A 20,025-nucleotide genomic window follows, 5' to 3' on the forward strand; every position below is an offset into this window, starting at 1 on the left:
CACCCCCACCCCCATCCCCCACCCCCACCCCACCTTATTTCTCAGTTAAATGACAGCACCATTCGTTCACCCCCTCCCAAACTTTAACTTTGGATATATCCTAATTGGCAAAGTCCCGCCTGAAAGATGAAACTGAAACAAAGTGCTGAACACCTCTAAATGGAAACAGGGACCCAAACAGGGACCCTCTTTCCACGCAGCGGGACCTGATTCTCGGGGTTGTCGGTAATCGCTAGGGGCGCTCTGTCGGCCGGGTGCAGGGCGGAAGTACTGGTGGTGCTCTCACTCGCCCTGCCCAGCCTGGCCGCGCCCAAAGTCAGCGCCTGGAACCCCAGGGTGCCGGGAATCCGGAAGCACCCTAAGTGGAGCTCCGGGGAAGCCAGAATTAGGCACCACAACGAACGGGAAGCCCCTGAGAGGAGGACCCCCGAGACCCAAGCGCCCAGAATCCCGGGCACCCGGAGCTGGGCGGATCTTCTGACAGGTGTGTGGGCGCCGCCGGTCCCCACGGGGATCCCCGAAGTCCTAGTCCAGAGGTATCCCGTGCGCTTTCGCCGACCGGGTTGCACAACTGCCTTTTGCAGTTGCGAAGGGTTTGACTGTGTCAGGTCGGGGACCTGCGCTGTGCTGTCCAAGGCCTCTGGGACGTCGCAGAGTTGTCCAGCGGCCCTGCCCCGCGAGGCAGGTGACAGGACACAGCGGACGGAAGCGCTCACCGGGAGCCAGCGCCCGGACCTGGGTCTTCGGACTCCTCCAGTGCTGGGGTGGGGGAAAATCACAGTAGGTCACAGTGTTTCTTGATTCCACTATGCCAAACGGCCCTTCTGGATTTCAAAGGAAACCTGTGCAAAAGCATGGTAATTTGGTGAATAATCAAGAAATATAATCTGATCTTGTAATCGGGGTGCTGGGATAAAAACAGTGTGCGTGTTAAGGTCCAACGTTGAAAACCTGCAATCAATAAAATTATTCCCTTGGGGAACGACAAATGATTCATCCAAAGGGATAAAGTGAGTAAATCTCAGCTTCCTTTTCGATTTTGGACTGCTACATTACATTGCATATGTAGCATGGTATTAGGTATGATCAGGGAGAAAGTCACTCTGAATATGCGTGTTGCAGATTCTTTTGTGAGTATTGCAGATTCTTTTGTTACATTTGACTCCATCTTTTATTCAATAAACGTTTATCAGGTCCTGTGTGCTTAGAGCTGCTTACTCCATAAAGATTATGTGTGGAACTAAATAATGCCTTTGCTTTTTAAAGGTTTAAGGGTTTAATAGTCTCCTTAGGGAAGTGCATTATTGGTGTCATTTGAGTCCTACTATGCAAATAGTGGCAGGCTTTTCTATAATTCTGGGCTTTAATTGTTGTGTGAGTTTTTTGATAAGTAAGCTTTTATGCCTGCTGCAAATCAAAAGTGATATGCATTCTAGGCACATTAAAGATTAATATAGTATTGGCCCTCCTGGAGAAATTGACATTAAAAGTGGAGAACAGGGAATGATAGTGGTGTGTTGTGTGATTAAAGCTGGGAGGGGTCGCTACTAGGAGGCCCCAAATAGGCAGCCACTCAGAGGAGAAAGGTTACCAGAAGACTTTCTAGATTGAGAGAACCCTGATGCCTTCTCAGAGAAGGCAATGCTAGGGGTAAAGACTAAATCTGTGTGGCTGTAAGTCCTTTGCTCCCTGCTGGGCCAAAGGTTTATGGATAGCCAGGAATTTGTGAAAGAGAGTGCTGAGACTGAGCTGAGTGGAGCACAGACTTGGAAGGACCTGTGCACATTTGCCTGTGAGGATAATCAGCAACTTGTCCCTATCTGTCAAATCTCATATGCACATAAGCAGCACTGGTGAGAACATGAATGATTGTGTTTAGAGAAAGTTTTGAAGTAAGGAAGAGGCTGGTGGCACATGTCTTAGGAAACTGTTAAACCAGAAGAGGCCAGATAGAAGTCAAACCCTTTCTTGAGATTTCACTAAACTAGAAGGTTGGTTTCTCTGTTCCTGCTCAGCCTCAGGTGCTAAGCACAGGGCAGACACTTGCCAGAAATGTTAGAATTTGGATTCGCAAAAATGTGAATGTACTTAATGCCACTAAATTATACACCTCAAAATGTCTAAGACAGGGCTGGGATGGTGGCTTATTGGTAGAGAATTTGCCAAGTATGTGTGAGACATTTAAGTTCGATTCTCAGCACCGCATATAAATAAATAAAATAAAGATCCATTGACAACTAAAAACAATTTTAAAAATGAATAAGACATAAATTTATGTTAGGTATATTATACCACAGTTTTTTAAAAGATTGAAAAGTGTTTATATTTTTGAATTCAGTAATTCCATTTCTGGCCATCTATTCTAAGGAAACATGACAAAGGTAGCCCAAAATGTATGTATGAACATTTCCCTTAAAGTATATTTATAATAGTGAACAACTTTATTTTATTTATTTTATAGTACTAGGGATTTAAAGCATGGGTGCTCTACCACTGAGCTATATCTCCAGCCCTTTTTATTTTTAAATTTTGAGGCAGGATCTCACTAAATTGCCCAGGCTGGCCTCAAACTCACAATCCTCCTACCTTAGCCTCCTAGATCTCGGAGATTACAGGAATGCACCACCATACCTGGCCAATATCAAACAATTTTAAATAACCAAGTATCAGATGACTTGGAAAAGAATGAAATAAACACAGATCTTATGTAGTCACTACAAATACATTCAGATAATATTTAGTGACATGAAAATTTCTCATTAGAAGTTAAATAAGTGGGCTGGGGATGTAACTCAGTGGGTAGAGTGCTTGCTTAGCAAGTGTGAGGCCCTGGGTTTGATTCCCAGTACCACACACACACACATACACACACAAAAAAAAATTAAATAAGAGAAACTGGATATAAAATTTAAGTTGTGTATCATCACTACAATGATGTTTGGAACATTTCCTTCACTTTGGGGGCTTTTAAAATTTTCTTTATATTAACTTTTAATATAAATAAAATAATTTGAAACTCTTTTATTCAATAGTTCTACTTATTCTAAGAAGATCATCAAAGATACAAAGTTTTAGATATAAAAATGTTCATCATAACTGTGTGTAGTTTTTGTTTTTGTTTTTTACCCCAGGTACTGGGGATTGAACCCAGGGGTAATGCCACTAAACTATACACCTCTGAGCTGCATTACCAGAACTTTTTATTTTTATTTTTTTAATATTTATTTTTCAGTTGAGGTTGGACATAATACCTTTATATATTTTTATGTGGTGCTGAGGATCGAACGCAGGGCCTTGCATGTGCTAGGCGAGTACTCTACTGCTGAGCCACAGCGCCAGCCCCAGAACTTTTTATTTTTTATTTTGGGACAGTCTCGCAAAATTGCCAAGACTGAACTGGAATTGTGATCCTTTTGCCTCAGGCTCCAGAGTAACGGGGGAATACAGGATCATGCCACTGGGCCCAGCTTGTCATAGCTTCTTATGATAGCAAAAAGTGGAAAAGAAATAGTTTACTTATGGTACATATCTAAGATGTGTGAGAACTGGGTTCAATTCTCAGCACTGCATATATATAAATAAAATAAAGGTTCATTGACAACTAAATAAGTTTTTTTAAAAAAATTGTTTTCTAAGAATGTTTAATGACAAAATACTCAAGATGTTGACTGATAGTAGGATTAGCATTTTGTATTTGCTATAGTTTTAATTTTCATAATATTATAGTCCTTAGACATGGGAATGCAGCTGATAGAAGAAGTTTGTGGGGAAGGGAATAAAGGCTAGTATCAAGCAACTTCAGAGGACAGCACAGTCACTTGCCAAGAGGGGACAAGGAGACCCAAGTTGGGGACCTGATGCATCTGGGATGTGAGTGAGCCATAGAGGTGTGTCCAGGAAGCAGTAACATTGCATCCTCAATCTGGAGCCTCTGGGATTGAATGTCACTGCCCATCACCTATAGGGCAAATGGACTAGGTAGGGTAGAGACTGGTCTGAGGATGCTGGATATGCAGATATGCAGGTACAGGCAGAGATAAGAAAAAATCAACATCTCTGAAGTAACTAGACTTCACTCTGTGCTTAGCTCTAAGGGTCTTCAGAGCTATGTCCTCAGGTACCCCAGGATGACTGGTGACAGACAGCTGTGGGGAGCAGAGCATCCAGACCATCCATATCGAGCCTGCCCAGTCTCTGTAGCAGCATTCAGTAAGGAATTGCCTTTACAAAGGGTGGCTTACTTTTTTTGTTCATCAGTACAGGGAATTGAACCTAGGGCCTCACATAGCAAGTGTTCTACACTGAGTTACATCCTCAGCTCTAGGGGCAGCTCAGCATCTCACCATTTATTTGTTTATTATTAAATACACATTTCAGTTGAAAATGTGGTGTGTGTGTGTGTGTGTGTGTGTGTGTTTTGCTGGGAATGTAGCCCAGAGTCTGATTTACTCCATCACTGAGCTACACCCTCAGCCCTACTTATTTTTCTTAGAAGTAATTCTTTTTTATATTGTGAGTGAAAGGACACTTGCAGAGTCCACGCAAAGTCCAAAGACCAACCACACACCAGAATCCTACACAAGAGATTTATTGTCGGTAACAGGAGGCACACCAACAAGGCTGTCCCTCTGAGGAGAGCAGCAGCCTGTCGGCACTCACAAAGCAGCTTTATAGCCCACAAGAGGAATCTCATAAGCTGCTTAGGAGTTAAGCTGGGGTGGGGTTGATAGCAGGCATGTGTTCTTATGGGAAGTTAAGCAGCTTTACTTCAGAATTGAAACTTTGGAACCTCTAGATAAAATGGCTCCTGACCTAAAATGGTGAATCTGATGCCAACAGTGAGAAAGTATGGCATAGTGAAAGAATTAAAATAACCTCAAATGCATACTAATATTTATTTATGTATATATACACATATATTCCATTTATTTAAATAGAATAAACAACTGTATTTTTTTATTAGCAATTGTTCAATTTTTCTGCAGAATGGCTTAATAGAAACCCACATAACTGGGCTGGGGATATAGCTCAGTTGGTAGAGTGCTTGCCTTGCATGCAGAAGGCCCTGGGTTCTCTACCCTACCTAGTCCCTTTGCCCTATAGATGATGGGCAGTGTCATTCAATCCCAGAGGCTCCAGATTGAGGATGTAATGTTACTGCTTCCTGGACACACCTTAGTACCACCAAAAAAAAAAAAAGAAACCCATATAACTAATAAAAGTTTCTTTGAATTCATAGAGTAATTATCTGTAAAAACCCATGGTTTTACTATTACATAATGTTAATTTTTTTAAACATTTATTTTTTTAGTTGTAGGTAGACACAATACCTTTATTTTACTTTTATGTGGTGCTGAGGATCTAACCCAGTGCCTCACGCATGTTAGGTGAGTCCTTTTCCTCTAAGCCATAACTCCAACCCCCAAATGTTAATTTTTTAATTGAGAAATAAAGGCTTCTGGACTGGGGATGTAGCTCAGTATTCGAGTGTGTTTTAGTCAGTTTGTTTCATTGCAGTGACCAAAAAATCTGACAAGAACAATTTAGAGGGCTAGGATTCTGTGCTCAAAGGTAGAGCTATTGCTTGCCTCGCATATGTAAGGCACTGAGTTTGATCCTCAGCACCATATAAAAAAAAAATAAAAAGAACAGTTCTAGAAGAGGAAAGAGTTCCAGAGGTCTCAGTCAATAGATGGCCAACTCCATTTCTCTATGACCAAGGTGAGGCAGAACGTCATGAAAGAAAGGTGTGGAAGAGGAAAGCAGTTCAGGACCTGACAATCGGGAAGAAAAGAGAACAAATTTGGCTCATCGAGGACAAAGGCATGCCCCCAGTGACCTACCTCCTCCAGCCACAACCTACCTGCCTAGAGTTACCACGCAGTTAATCCATTCAAGTGGATTATTGCACTGGTTAGGTTAAGGCTTTCATAAACCAATCATGTTACCTATAAACTTTCTGGCATTGTCTCACACATGAGCCTTTGGAGGATACCTCATATCTAAACCATAACAAAATGTTTTATGCACAATGCCCTAGGTGCAATCCTCAGTACTGCAAAAAGAAAAAAGGTAAGGGGAGGAGGGAAAGAGTGGGAGAGAGGGGGATTACTGTGTTCTGAGCCACATTCCTGATGTGCAACTGAAATATCATTTTTTAAATTGAGATGCATATTATGAACCTGTACAAATATTATTTGTACATAATGTAAGCCATAAAAGCTAGGAATAATTCTTTTTCTTTTCTTTTCTTTTTTTTTTTTTTTTTTTTTGGTACTGGGATTGAATCTAAGGATACTATTACCACTGAGCTATGTTCCCATATGTTATTTTACTTTTTTTTTTTTTTTGAAATGCTGAGGTTTGAACCTGGGGCCTTGCTCATGCTAGGCAAGCACTCTACCACATCTCCAGCCCAATTTTTATACTTTTGGGACAGGGTCTCTCTAAGTTGCTAAGGGTCTTATTAAGTTACTGAGACTGGCCCCAAACTTCTGAATCCCCCAGTCTCAAACTTCCCAGGTTGCTGGAATTATAGGCATGCACCATCATGCCTGGCACAAAGCTAAAAATGATTCTAAAACCAACACATATACTGCAAACTAAGATAGTATGTTAGCCAGTTTTCTGTCATTGTGACAAATATCTGAGATAAATCAACTTGAAGGAAAGGTTTGTGGTTTCAGAGACTTCAATTCATAGTTGCTTGGCCTGGGGTGGCACAATACATATGACTAGAGCATGTGACAAAGAAGGCCTATTCATTTTATGGCAAAGGGAGGGAGTGTCCCAATATCTCCTTCAAAAGCAAAGGCACTTCTCTAATAACCTTTCTTCCATTGGTCCAATCTTCTAAAGATTCCACCATTTCCCAAGAGCAACACCAGGCTGGTGACCAAGTCTTTAAAGGATCATGTCCCCCATGATCCTTTGGGGGACCATTAAGATCCAAACCATAATAACAATGTTCAGTTTTTGTATTTATAACTTGATTGCAGTGTCTTTTAAAAAATGTGTAGTTTTCTCTCAGTTTACATGTAGAGTGATTCCAAATGCATTTTCAGTTATATTCACTAAAAAGAGATTCCTTAAAATATATGTCTTGAAACTTTTTTCTTTCAGGATGACTGTGGGAATCTTTGTAAATTGTACCTTCTGTTTGAAAGTCAAATACTTACCTCATCAGCAGAAGAAAAAGCTACAAACTGACATTAAGGAAAATGGTGGAAAATTTTCCTTGTTGTTAAATCCTCAGGTATTTCCAAATTTCTGTATGATTAACATGATACCTTCAGGGAACATAGGTCATGGTTAGGAAGAGTAAGCAAAGAAGATTGGTAGCAGGAGAACATACAGAGAAGACAGAAGAAATTGTAATATCACCCACTGGGAGTTGGGCCAGGAGGATCAAATGAGGCCAAATGGTCCAGCCTTTTCTTCTCCATGCTCTGGGAGCTACAAAACAATCCCACATGCCCTGTAAATCTGATATTATTGGAGCACAAACCAAGACATAAATAGAAAGAATTTCATACTAGCCAGATCTATTCTTGAAGGAAAAAGTCATACTGCACAGCATTTGCAAAACACACACCACAGTCACTTATCAGTAAGAAGTAGGGCAACACAAGGGTGACACCTATAAGAGTGGTTCCTGATGGCAGAAAGAAAACTTACATTATAAACTGATCCTTTTGGTGTTGTTTGTTTTAGGGCTGAAGGAAACTATTTCTGTCTCTGCCTGTCTCTCTCTCTCTCTCTCTCTCTCTCTCTCTCTCTCTCTCTCTCTCTCTCTCTCTCTCTCTGTCTCTCTCAGAGGATATTGGGAATTGAACCAGGAATGCTTTATCATTGAGCTACATCCCCAGACCTTTTTATTTTGAGACAGGGTATCATTAAGTTGCTTACGCTGGCCTAGAATTTGTCATCCCCTTGCCTCAACCTCCCGATTTGCTGGGGTTATAGGCAGGCACCACCATGCCCAACTAACTTCTGTTTTTGAAATGAAATTTAGGCCGAAAATTTAGTTGCAGAATTTTATATCTGGAAAATTTTTTAAATAACTAAGGTTAACCTCTTTTTTAACCACCTCAAAAGTAAGAAGTAAAATCAAAGTCTAGGGCTGGGGTTATAGCTCAATAGTATAGCACTTGCCTAGCATATGGGAGGCACTGGGGTCGATCCCCAGCACCTCACAAAAATAAATAAATAAAATAAAGCTATTGTGTCCATCCACAACTAATATATATACATATATATATATATGTATATATATTTTTATCCATATATGTATATTTATACACACATATGTATATATACATATGTGTGTATATTATATATATAATTTTTTATGTATAAAACACACACCACAGTCACTTATCAGTAAGAAGTAGGAGGGCAACGCTATATATATAAAATTTGTAAAATCAGTCTGAAGGGGTTAGGTCTCAGACCTGACTTCCCCTGTCATTTGCTCCCCTATTAATGAGTGGATAGAGCTGACCCAACCTGTCTTTCCCTGGATACATCCCTGATATTGGCCACATTGAACCTCTATCTGTTCTGGGAAGCAAGCTCAACTCCAACAGAATACCACAGATGGAATGTCCCCATTTACCTCCAGTTTAATTGTGTCTGTTTCCCTCATTTACCTGCCTCACCATTTCTGTGGGTAACTGAATAATACATACCTAATTTGTCTTCTGGGTATGGAACTGCCAAAATGGTTTATACTTTTTAGAAACTCAAATACTATGCATGAAGCATTTTATAATTTTTTTTGCCAACCTATATAAATTTGAAATGTGCATGCCAATTTATAATAAAGGAAGAGACAACCCTTTGTATAATGATGAGGAATTAACTCTAAAATAAATTTGTCACATGGAAAAGCAAGCACAACAGACCGGATAGCATACTGTTATCTGTGTACTTACATGTGTGTTGTCTATACATAGAATTGCTCTAGAAAGATAGATGAGAGACAAGTTATAATAGGTATCTCTGAGGAAAGAAAGTTATATATTATTAGTATTTTTTAGATATGCTGCAATGTGCACATACTATTGAAAATTAAATAAAATTATCAATTAACAAAATAAATAAATGACAAATATCTTTTGAATCTCCCTTTCCATTCCTAAGGAAATAATTAAACAAATGCACAAAGAGGTATACATGAGGTTGTTCATCTCAGCATTATATACAATAATGAAAATTTGAAAGCAACTTCTAGTGCTGGTTAATCAATTATGACACATCTATATCCATAATCTTTAATAACTTTTGGTTTTTGGAGTGGGGAATGTAGCTTTGTTGTAGAGTGCTTGCCTAGGTCCTGTGTTTGATCCTCAAAATCACACACACACACACACACACACACACACGCCTGCTGACTGTTTTTAAAAAAATTTTTTAGTTGTAGATGGACACAGTATCTTTTTTTAAATATATATTTATTTTTTAGTTATAGGTGGACATGGTGTCTTTATTTTACTCTACGTGGTGCTGAGGATTGAACCCAGTGCCTCACGCATGCTAGCTCTGAGCCACAATCCCAGCCCCACAATAAACTTTTTTTTTTTAAAGAGAGAGAGAGAATTTTTTAATATTTATTTTTTAGTTTTCGGCGGACACCACATCTTTATTTTATTTTTATGTGGTGCTGAGGATCGAACCCAGGGCCTCACATGTGTGAGGCAAGCACTTCTACCACTGAGCTACAACCCAGCCCTAAAAACCTGCTGATTTTTCAAACATTTTTATGTAACTATAAATTATATTATTTGCAAAATTTTTCAAGTTCTGAGGAAAAATATTACAGATGTCATTAAAACAAGATTTTTGTAAGGGTGAAAATTGCAGAGACAAAAATGTACATAAATTTTGTTTTTACTAATACATAATGGATTGACTCTTTTTTTCTTTAGTGCACACATATAATCTTAGATAATGCTGATGTTCTTAGTCAGTATCAACTGAATGCCATCCGAAAGAACCATGTCCATATTACAAGCCCAGATTTTATATGGGACTCAATCAAAGAAAGGAGACTCTTGGATGTGAAAAATTATGATCCTAGTAAGTCATGTGACATCAAACCACCTCCTGAGGAAAAGGCAAGCAGTTCTGGTAAGCATTTCATAGTATATGTAATTAATTATTAATATATTAATAAATTATATTTAATATTTTTAGATGCTATTGTAGATATTTGGTTTCTCAAAGAGATAGACAAAGGGGCTGGGGATTTAGCTCAATTAGTAGAGTGCTTTTTTTGAACACACAAGGCCATGGGTTCAATCCCCAGGACCACACACACACACACACACAAAAAAAAAAAAAACAGCAAAAGAGATAGAGAATTATCCAGAGAAACTATAAAAACAATTAGGCTTCTTATTACCTCAGAAAACAAGTAGTGGAGGATGAAAGACTAATTTAGCAAGATAAATAGATTTCTCAGTATCCAGTCTAGTTTGTTCAGATTCAAAATGACTGCATAATTACTGATAATCTCAGAAAACTTGCAGTGTAATTTTAACTGAGAAGGGGAAAAGCCTTTTTGTTAAAAAGTTATCACCACACCTTAATGACTGGAAATTTTATGACGAGCATAATGCTAAAGAACTTTCTTACAAAAGATGATCTCCCCAAAGGAAACATATCTCATTTGTAAAACTAGATTTTATTTTGTAGTCTGGCCAAAAAGAAAGCTTTTGAATATAGAGAAATGCACATCTCATGAGTTACATCAAAAAATCAAGCAGTTCTGCTAAGAATGGTAGCCAGTGCCTGTAATTGCAGCTCCTCAGTGTGCTAAAGCAGGAGGATCACTTAAACCCAGAGACAAGCCTGGAAAGCATAGCAAGATTCTGTCTCAAAAACAAACCAGCCAAGTGAGGTGGCACAAGCCTGTAATCCTAGCATCTTGAGGCTGAGGCAAGGAGAATTGAAAGTTCAAGGTCAGCCAGGGCAATTTAGCAAACCCTGTCTCAAAATCAAGAATAAAAAAGGGTGGTATAGCTCAGTGGTAGTGCATTCCTGGGTTCAATTCCCAGTATTGCAAACAAAATAAATAAAACAAAACAAATAAACAAAACTTCAAATCAGTTCTGATAAATGTTAATTTACAATAAACACACGAGCCAGGCACACTCCTGTCATCCCAGTGGCTCACAAATTCAAAGCCAACCTCAGCAATTTCGCAGGCCCTAAGCAACTTAGCAAGAACCTGTCTCAAAACAAAAAATAACAAAGGGCTGGGGATGTAGCTCAGTGGTTAAGCATCCCTGGATTCAATCCCCGCTACCTAAAAAACAAAAAACAAAAAAAGAAAACAGATATATATTAGATATCACAATAAATGTTTTGGGCATTGAGGGTGTAGCTCAGTGGTAGAGTATGTGCCTAACTTACATAAGACTGTGGGTTTAATCGCAGCAAAAAAACAAAACAAAATAATTTTGGCAGGGGAAAAACCTCTTTAGACAAGCATTTTGTCCAGAAATGCTGCTATACTCAGTACCAGTCTTTCTACTGTCTCAGAAAATGATAGCTAAAACAGAAATAGGGTAGGAAACTCCTTTTACAGTAAAAACATGTCATTCAATATACATAATTATCTGTTCGGATTCAGAGTTACTATAAATACACTAATTGATGATCTTTTTCATTCTTTTTCTTTTTTGAGACAGGGTCTTGCTGTGTGATCCTGGCTAACCTTGAACTCAGGGCTCAAGTGATCCTCACCCTCAGCCTCCTGAGTGGTTGAGACTACAGGAATGCATCACCATTCCTGACTGGGATTGGGAGTAGAGCTCAGTGGTAGAGCACTTACTTAGCATTCCTGAGGCCCTGGGTTCAATTCCTGGCAATGGGAAAAAAATGTTATTCCTATTTATCATAGTTCTAAAGATAATGTTATGATTCCTCTATAAGAAAAATAAGAAGCAAAAATTCACATGAAGACCTTGAATTTCCCTATTCTAAACTAATACATTCCCAACCCCTTCATTTGTGCCATTATGACACTGGAAATCATTTTGATCTTGAAGTATATTAGAAATATATTTTGGGGGGCTCTCAGCAGTAGAGTGCTCATCTAGCACATGAGAGGTGCTGGGTTAATCCTCAGCACCACATAAAAATAAATAAATAAAATAAAAGTATTGTGTCTAACTACAACTAAAAAAATATTTTAAAAAACAGAAATATATTTCTTAACTATGCTTTCCGGGATCCTCAGAAAAGTGCTATTTGAAAATTGCATGACTATCAGTGAGTTTCAATAATATAAATCATATTAGACCTCATATACCCACTATGTTTTCAGTATTTTACATGTTTCCCTTTTCCCACTTGTATAGTTATAACTACATATATTTAAGGACAACTAAAAATAGAATTTCATAGCAAATATGCCCCATATTTAAGAATCTTAACAGTTTCAGCAGTTAGGTTAATAGTTGATTACAATAAACCTTTGAGTAGTAAACAAGTGTTTTGTTTTAATTCTAGAAGTGAAAACAGATGATCTATCCCTGGACAATTCCTCGGAGAAGAAAAATGTGGAAGACACTGAGTAAACCAAATATTTTGTAAACTTCAAGCATAGTATTGAAATACTACTTGTAGCCTTCTGTATTATTTTATATTCCTTATCTAACTCCTTAATAAGTTCATATTTGACTTTTTACTTCAACTTATATAGTGATAATTATTTTTATCTTCTCAGTATTATATAATATTGGATATAAATATTAAGTTTACTGATTTAAAAAAAAAGTCCTCAACTGGTAGTTAGATTAGCACAGCCTATTCAATATGTTACCTTTCTGAATAGCCTTTAGAATAAAAAATGGAAATAACAATGACCTTATTTAAGTGGAATATGTGGCTTCTTAAAGCATACTCAAAATAGCAGTGTTAATTAGCCATCACCTTTGGTCAGATTGTATGTATTAATAATAGTGTTAAAAGAGAACAAATTTTAAAATTAAAAGTATAGATGATAAGAATTTATTTTCTCATCCTTTATTTTAAAGAGGAGTTGACAGTGGTCCTGAGAAGAAAGATTCCATTGCTGAGGGTTAGAATGCCAACCAAATACAGTGTCCTATCTCCAGACTAGTCTTTTCTTCTCTACTTCTGGAGCATACCCCTGCCTTCCAGTGCAGGTGCATGCATTCCTCAACATCAGAGCTCAAGAATCACGCAGATGAAACCTGTAATCCCAACAATTCAGGAGACTGGGGCAAGATCATAAGTTCTAGACCAGCCTAGGCAATTTAGTAAGATCTTGTCCAAAATAGACCTTAAAAAGGTCTAGGGGTGTAGCTCAGTGGTAGAGCACCCTCAGGTTCAATTCTGAGCATCAGGGGGAAAATTGTGCAGAGAAAGATGGAAATGCTAATTACGCCAATTTGATTATTACACATTGTATACAAGTCTTGAATTATCACATAGTATCCCTAAAAATGCACCATTCCCTTTTTTCTTCTTCCCCTCCTCCTCATCGTCATCCTCTTCCTCCTCCTCTTTTTTTTTTTAACTGAAGATTGCACTCAGGTCACTTTACCACAACTTCAGTCCCTTTTTTTTTTTTTTTTTTGAGACAGTTTCACTAAGTTGCTTTAGGGCCTTTCTAAGTTGCTGAGGCTGGCTTTGAACTTATGACCCTCCTGCCTAAGTCTCTTGAGTACAATTCCCTTTCATTGATCCACTGGTCTTCTAATTATTTATTGCTTTTTAAATTGGTGCATTACAAGTACACATAAAAGTAGAATTCATTGTGATGTATTCATATATTCATGTGATATAAATTGGTCAATTTCATTCTGCAGTCATTCCTCTTACCCATTCTTCCTCACTTCTTCTCTGTCCCCTTCCTCTACCCCGCTGTTCTCCTTTTCATTTTCATGATATTATCCTCCCACCTTTTTCTTCCCTTTTTTTCTTTTTAGCTTCCTATGATATTTTAACAATTTCTAGAATACCAAATTCTAGAATAACAATTTATAGAATACCAAAGAGCGCATTAGAGATTTGAATTTCATATAGAATTAGGACATTTATTTTAAATTTTTGTTTAACCTAAAAATCCATTTTAATGTTAAAATTCTAATTTTTACAAATTTCAGGTTTTATGAAGAAAATGATGAAATTCCTTATTTTCCTCAAGATTTTGAAGTTGCAAAATATAACACATTAGAAAAAGTAAGAGTCTGATTTCTATTTAGAAAAAAGAAATTGCTTATCTTCTGAGTGACTTTGCTATTCAGTTATTTTCTCATTGCTTTGAAAATTTTTTCACACCTCTGTGTACCATATATTCCCAAACATGTGAGTTGATTTTTTTACCCATCCAAAAAAAAAAGAATGTTTAAAAATTTTAGTGTTTTATTATAAAAGTAATGCATGCTCATACTACAGATTTTAAGAATATAAAATATTAATAATGGCCTTAAAAATAAAAGTCCTCCTTTATGTCATTAATACTTTCCAAGGCTAGATTGATACCAGGTATTTATGCCATATTGAATTGCTGTTCCTTTTATATTTAAAAGAAAAAAAAATTGACAAAATCACACAAATGAAAATCAATACTTGCCTTCAAATTAATACATCTGTTTTTTTTTTAGATATCTTAGTAAAATATAAATTGAAAGTAACATTCCCCCTTTGGTAAGGAAAATATGAAGAGTGGTGTAGTATAAACATATGTAGAAAAAAATAGAAGAGGAAATAATATTAATAATGATTTTATCTCTATAGTTAGATTTCAGATGCTTTTTATTTTTTTCTTGATTCTTTTCTGTACTTTTCTAAATTACATCTCTAAATGAGCATGTATTATATCATAATTTTAATCAACATTTTCATATGTGGTATGTGGCTGCTTGTTTCTCTAGGGCAGTTTCTGAAAGTGTGCCCTGTTTTCCAGGTAGGAGTGGATGGAGGCCAAGAAACAGCTGTGGTGGAGCTGCAGTGCACCCTGGAGCCTGGAGATTGTCCTTTTCTGGTATCTGCACATTTCCTCCTGGCTGATGGTGGGCAGGTAAAATTCTTTATGTTGATTCCTGTTGCTAACTAGTTTCCTTGAAACTCATTAAGAAACCAGCCAACTGCTAAACTTTTTCTGCTTAAAAAGAGCTTCTCTTCAGAAGAGGATTTTTCCAGCTTGCCTGTCTTGATAAAAGCATTTAGATAAACATTTCCCAAAATTCTGTTAAATTCCATCACTATAAAAAAATACCTGAGATAATTAACTTATGAAAAGATTGGGATATAGCTCAGTGATAGAGTGCTTGCCTAGTATCATAAAGCCCTGAGTTCAATCCCAAACACTGTGCGCTCTCTCTCTCTCTCTCTCTCTCTCTCTCTCTCTCTCTCTCTCTCTCTCTCACACACACACACACACACACACACACATACACACACGCAGTTATTTTGGCTTATAGTTCTGGAGGTTCCAGTCCATAATATATGAACCCTGTTGCTTTGGGCCTGTGGTGAGGCAGCACATCTTGGCAGGAGAGTGTGGCAGAGCACAAATGTTTGCCTTATGACAAGAAGCAATAAAGGAAAGAAAGAGACCAGGGTTCTACAATCTCTTTTCAAGAACTCCTCCCTCAGTTACCTAAGGACCTCCTATTAGGCTCCATCCTATTAACCTCTCACTAGCACTACTCTGAGGACCAAACCTTTACACATGGGCTTTTGAAGGACATTCAAGATCCAAACTGTAGCATCTACCTTTTTAAATGGAATGATTTGAACATACACTTCTTTTTTGCAAGTTTCAGAGGTGTCCTGCAGCCACCTATCTGGGAAGATAGCTTACCAGTGTCATGAGTAGTGTGACTTCCCTCTGGGGTTGCACACCCCCAGTCAGACTTGCCCAACACCTATGATGATACCAGGACTCCCATTTGAGGCAAACTCTTCTGTGTTCTCTGGGGTTAATGTTAGGATAACTTGTCACAATGGGGCAGGGATTTCTCTTCTTTTTTGGGGGGTGGTATCGGGGATTGAACTCAGGGACATTTGGCCACTGAGCTACATCCCCAGCCATATTATATATTTTATTTAGAGACAGGGTTTCACTGAGTTGCTTAGCCCCTTGCTTTTGCTGAGGCTATCTTTGAACTCTCGATTCTCCTACCTCAGCCTCCTGAGCCACTGGGATTAGTGTGTGTCACTGTGCCCGGCAAGGAGCAGGGGTTTCTAAGAAAAGCAGAAAAATGCCATGTCTGTAGGCAGTTAAGAATGAGGGCAGAATCTGTGCCATTCCAAAGAATCCCTTGTTCTGAGCCTTTAACATTTGTTTATACAACCTAATAGCTTCTCTGATTTTTTCCTTGCTGCAAACTATCATTTCATTTTCACTATGTTTCTGTCACTAACAAGATTCCTTCATGAGGTATTTTTTTCTTTCCTTCTCCCAATTTATATCTCTCACTTCTAAAAAGCTGGAAAGTCACACTTGAAGGTTCATTGGAATAGTAAGTATGTAAAACAAGGGTCTATAGACTTTGAATGAGTGCTTAATTGAAAGAATCCAATGGGTCCCTTCTCTCTGTTGTGTCTGCTCAGGCTTTTTTCTCCCTTACCTCCAGGTTTTAGGCTGTTTGGTGAAAAACAAAAGATAAGATTTAAGTAATTCTTTCAGAAAAAGAGTTTTTAAATTCCTTAATGGCAGGGGCATAAATTTAAAAAAAAAAGATGGTGTGTTAATGGAATATTATTCAGCATTGAAAGAGAATAAAATCATGGCATTTTCAGGTAAATAGATGGAGTTGGAGACTATAATGCTAAGTGAAGTAAGCCAAAAACAAAAAAACAAATGCCAAATGTTTTCTCTGATATAAGGATGTTGATTCATGAGGGGGTTGGGGGTTGGGATTAGACAGACACTAGATAGGACAAAGGAGTGGGAGGAGAAGGGAGGGGGTATGGGGGTAGGAAAGATGGTAGAATGAGATGGACATCATTACCCTAAGTACATGTATGAAGACATGAATGGTGTGACTCTACTTTGTGTACAACCAGAGATATGAAACATTGTGCTCTATATGTGTAATATGAATTGTAATGTGTTCTGTCATATACAACAAGTTAGAATTTAAAAACTAATAAAAATATGGGTGTGTTAATAAGTTACTGTACCTTTGCTATCTACTTAATTCACAGACTAGAAGACACTACAAAGACACTATAAAGAAAACCTCTGCAGATGCAAGTGAATATTATGAAAATTACATCGAAGAGCTAAAGAATCAAGGATTTCTGCTCAGAGAACATTTTACACCTGAAGCAACTCAATTAGCATCTGAAAAACTGCAAGCAGTAAGACTGAATGATACTTTTTTTAATGTTATTGATTAGATCATGTATGCAGAAAATGAGGGGATTACACCCAGGATTTTGTGCATGCTAGCCAAGCACTTTATCACTGAGCTATATCCCCAGCCTGATTTAATATTTTTAATATGAAATGTTTTCTTTATTGTGAATAAACTGGCAGGAGCAAAGATGAAGGATGAAGATTTAAGAAAAGGAATGGTCAGTTCACAGAAAGGCACAACATCTGATGGGCGGGGCTAGGGATGTGGCTCAGGTGGAAATGCACTCGCCTGGCATGGGCGCCCGGGGCGCTGGGTTCAATCCTCAGCACCACATAAAAATAAAATAAAGATGTTGTGTCCACCGAAAACTGAAAATTAAATATTAAAAAATCTCTCTCTCTCTCTCTCTCTCTCTCTCTCTCTCTCTCTCTCTCTCTTAAAAATAAGCTGATGGGGAAATGAGTTCCAGGACAAGCCATGAGATTGATTGCTTGCTTCATACTTATTTCAACAATGAACCCTCATGGCTTTTAAAAGATTTATTTCTAGTCTAAACTATGAGTCAAGGACCCTTAAACCTGACTACATATGGGATATTTGTTTGTTTGCTTGTTTTGTGATACTGGGAATTGAACCTAGAGGTGCTCTACTGCTGAGCTACATCCTCAGTCCCCCAATTTCTCTTTTCTTTTTTGAGACAAGGTCTTGCTAAGTTGCTGGCCTCAAACTTGTGGTCCTCTTGATTCAGCCTCCCAAGTTACTTAGTATTGCATGCCACTGACAGACCCAAAGCTTATAGTATAAAGGGAAAGATACAAGGAAAAATAAAATGGGAAGAAAGAGATGGGGATGAGGACAGACTCACAGAAGAACATATGGAGGAGATGGAGAGAGGGGACTTGGAGTATAAGCATTACCCTGTGTCTTTGTCTGTTATCACAAAAAACCTGAGATTGGGTACTTTATAGATAAAGAGGTGTATTTGGCTTACAATTTTGGTGGCCAGAAGGTTCAGACAGCATAACATCAGCATCCTGGCAAGGGACCCCTTGGTTACATCACAGGTTGGTAGAAAAGTAGAAAGGGAAACAAGACTCCTTCCCCTGAGAAAATTAAAAATCTCTACTTGCCCTTGAATACAATCACCTCCCACCAGGCCCCACCTCCTAAAATTTCTACCACCTCAACACTGTAACTGGGGACTAGGTTTTTAGCACATCAGCTTTCAGGGAAACATGCTCAAACCATAACATCTGGCTGAGTATGCTGAATTATTTCTTCTAACACCTTTGTCAGTTTTTTGCCTTTTGTCTTGTTTTGGGGTCCAGGAATTGAACTCTGGTGTTCTCAATCCCTGAGCCCCATTCCCTTTGTTATTTTGTTGTTGCAGTTGCTTTTGGAGGAGGTTATTAGTTCAAGCACCCTGAGCCAGGAGGTGAGTGATTTGGTGGAGATGATTTGGGCAGAAGCTCTGGGCCATCTGGAACACACACTTCTCAAGCCAGTGAACAGGATTAGCCTCAATGATGTAAGTAAAATATGTTTTTGAAACAGAACATGATGAACTGGCTTTCTGGTTTCTTAGTTTAAATGATCACCCTCAAATTTTGTGCTGATGGCATGCGTGGGGCACTGGGTTCGATCCTCAGCACCACATAAAAATAAAATAAAGATGTTGTGTCCGTCGAGAACTAAAAAATAAATATTGAAAAATTCTCTCTCTTTCTCTCTCTCTCTCTTTGAATAAAGTCTGTCTTTAAAAACAAATTTGTGTGCTGATTAGATTGTTCTGGAATTCATTCCTGACTGTTCTTTCTTCATATTCTGAGGAAAGGGAACACTAAAAGAAGCACTAAGCTTCCCAGGAAACTAGACATCCCTGTCTGTACAGTTTCAGGCTATTGGTGCTGGCTAATTAGGGAGCCTGATCCTTTGGGCCAAGAGATTTATAACAGGCTGAGGCACATGGAAAGTCTTGGCCTCCAGTTAGATGCCTCAGCCCCCACCTTTTGACTGTCTTAGGAAAAGCAGGCATGCGCCCAAAACAAACAGAAAATGTGAATATCTTCTTGATTATATGTAATTGAAATTCAAAGAGCAATGAAATAAGATATCCCCAATGGTGCAACTTGTGTAACTGTGTTCTTATATGAAAATAATACAGATATTCCCATGTGGAATTAAACTAATTTATTTTAGAAAGAAAAGAGTTTCCTGGGATAAAGTTGATAATGCCCTTGTATAATTAGGAATGTGATCTGTTGGGTTTTGTTCCTGGTTTGATGCTGACATCTTTCAACATTTCTCATATGAAAAGCAAGTCTCCCACAGTTGTATTAGTATTCCTATCTATATGTACATATGTGTATACATGTGCATATAGATATAGAAATACAAGACTCTGATAGATATAGAAATACAAGACTCTGGTTCTTTCTTCTAGTTAGGCTGAGTCAAGTTTTGGAAAAGTCCCCATAACATCATTGTCACAACTGAGTTACAGATTGAGATTAGCGTTTGTTTTATGGTGACAGAGTTAGCTTTCCATCACCTCAGTGAAATATCTGAGATAATTGACTTATAAAGAGAAAATGTTTCTTTTGGCTATTTCAGTCCATGATTGATTGTCCCTTCATTTTGGATTTATGGTGAGGTAGCACATCATGTCAGGAATTCC

General features: G+C 38.1%; 1 protein-coding gene across 1 annotated transcript in view; it reads left to right on the top strand.

The window, feature by feature from the left end:
• Positions 1-274: 274 nt before the first annotated feature.
• Positions 275-20,025, top strand: part of Parp4 (poly(ADP-ribose) polymerase family member 4) — a 90,982-nt gene continuing 71,231 nt past the window's right edge. The window contains exons 1-8 of the mRNA XM_046447439.2: positions 275-484; positions 7,123-7,255; positions 9,930-10,131; positions 12,520-12,583; positions 14,142-14,217; positions 14,945-15,058; positions 17,194-17,349; positions 18,739-18,876. Coding sequence (XP_046303395.1) covers positions 7,124-7,255; positions 9,930-10,131; positions 12,520-12,583; positions 14,142-14,217; positions 14,945-15,058; positions 17,194-17,349; positions 18,739-18,876 — 882 coding nt within the window. The 5' untranslated portion in view covers positions 275-484; position 7,123. The remainder of the gene's footprint in view (positions 485-7,122; positions 7,256-9,929; positions 10,132-12,519; positions 12,584-14,141; positions 14,218-14,944; positions 15,059-17,193; positions 17,350-18,738; positions 18,877-20,025) is intronic.

The sequence above is a fragment of the Marmota monax genome, unplaced genomic scaffold (assembly GCF_021218885.2).
Source record: "Marmota monax isolate L192 unplaced genomic scaffold, Marmota_monax_Labrador192_F-V1.1 WCK01_AAM20220418_F8-fsc00043, whole genome shotgun sequence".
Lineage (NCBI taxonomy): Eukaryota > Metazoa > Chordata > Mammalia > Rodentia > Sciuridae > Marmota > Marmota monax.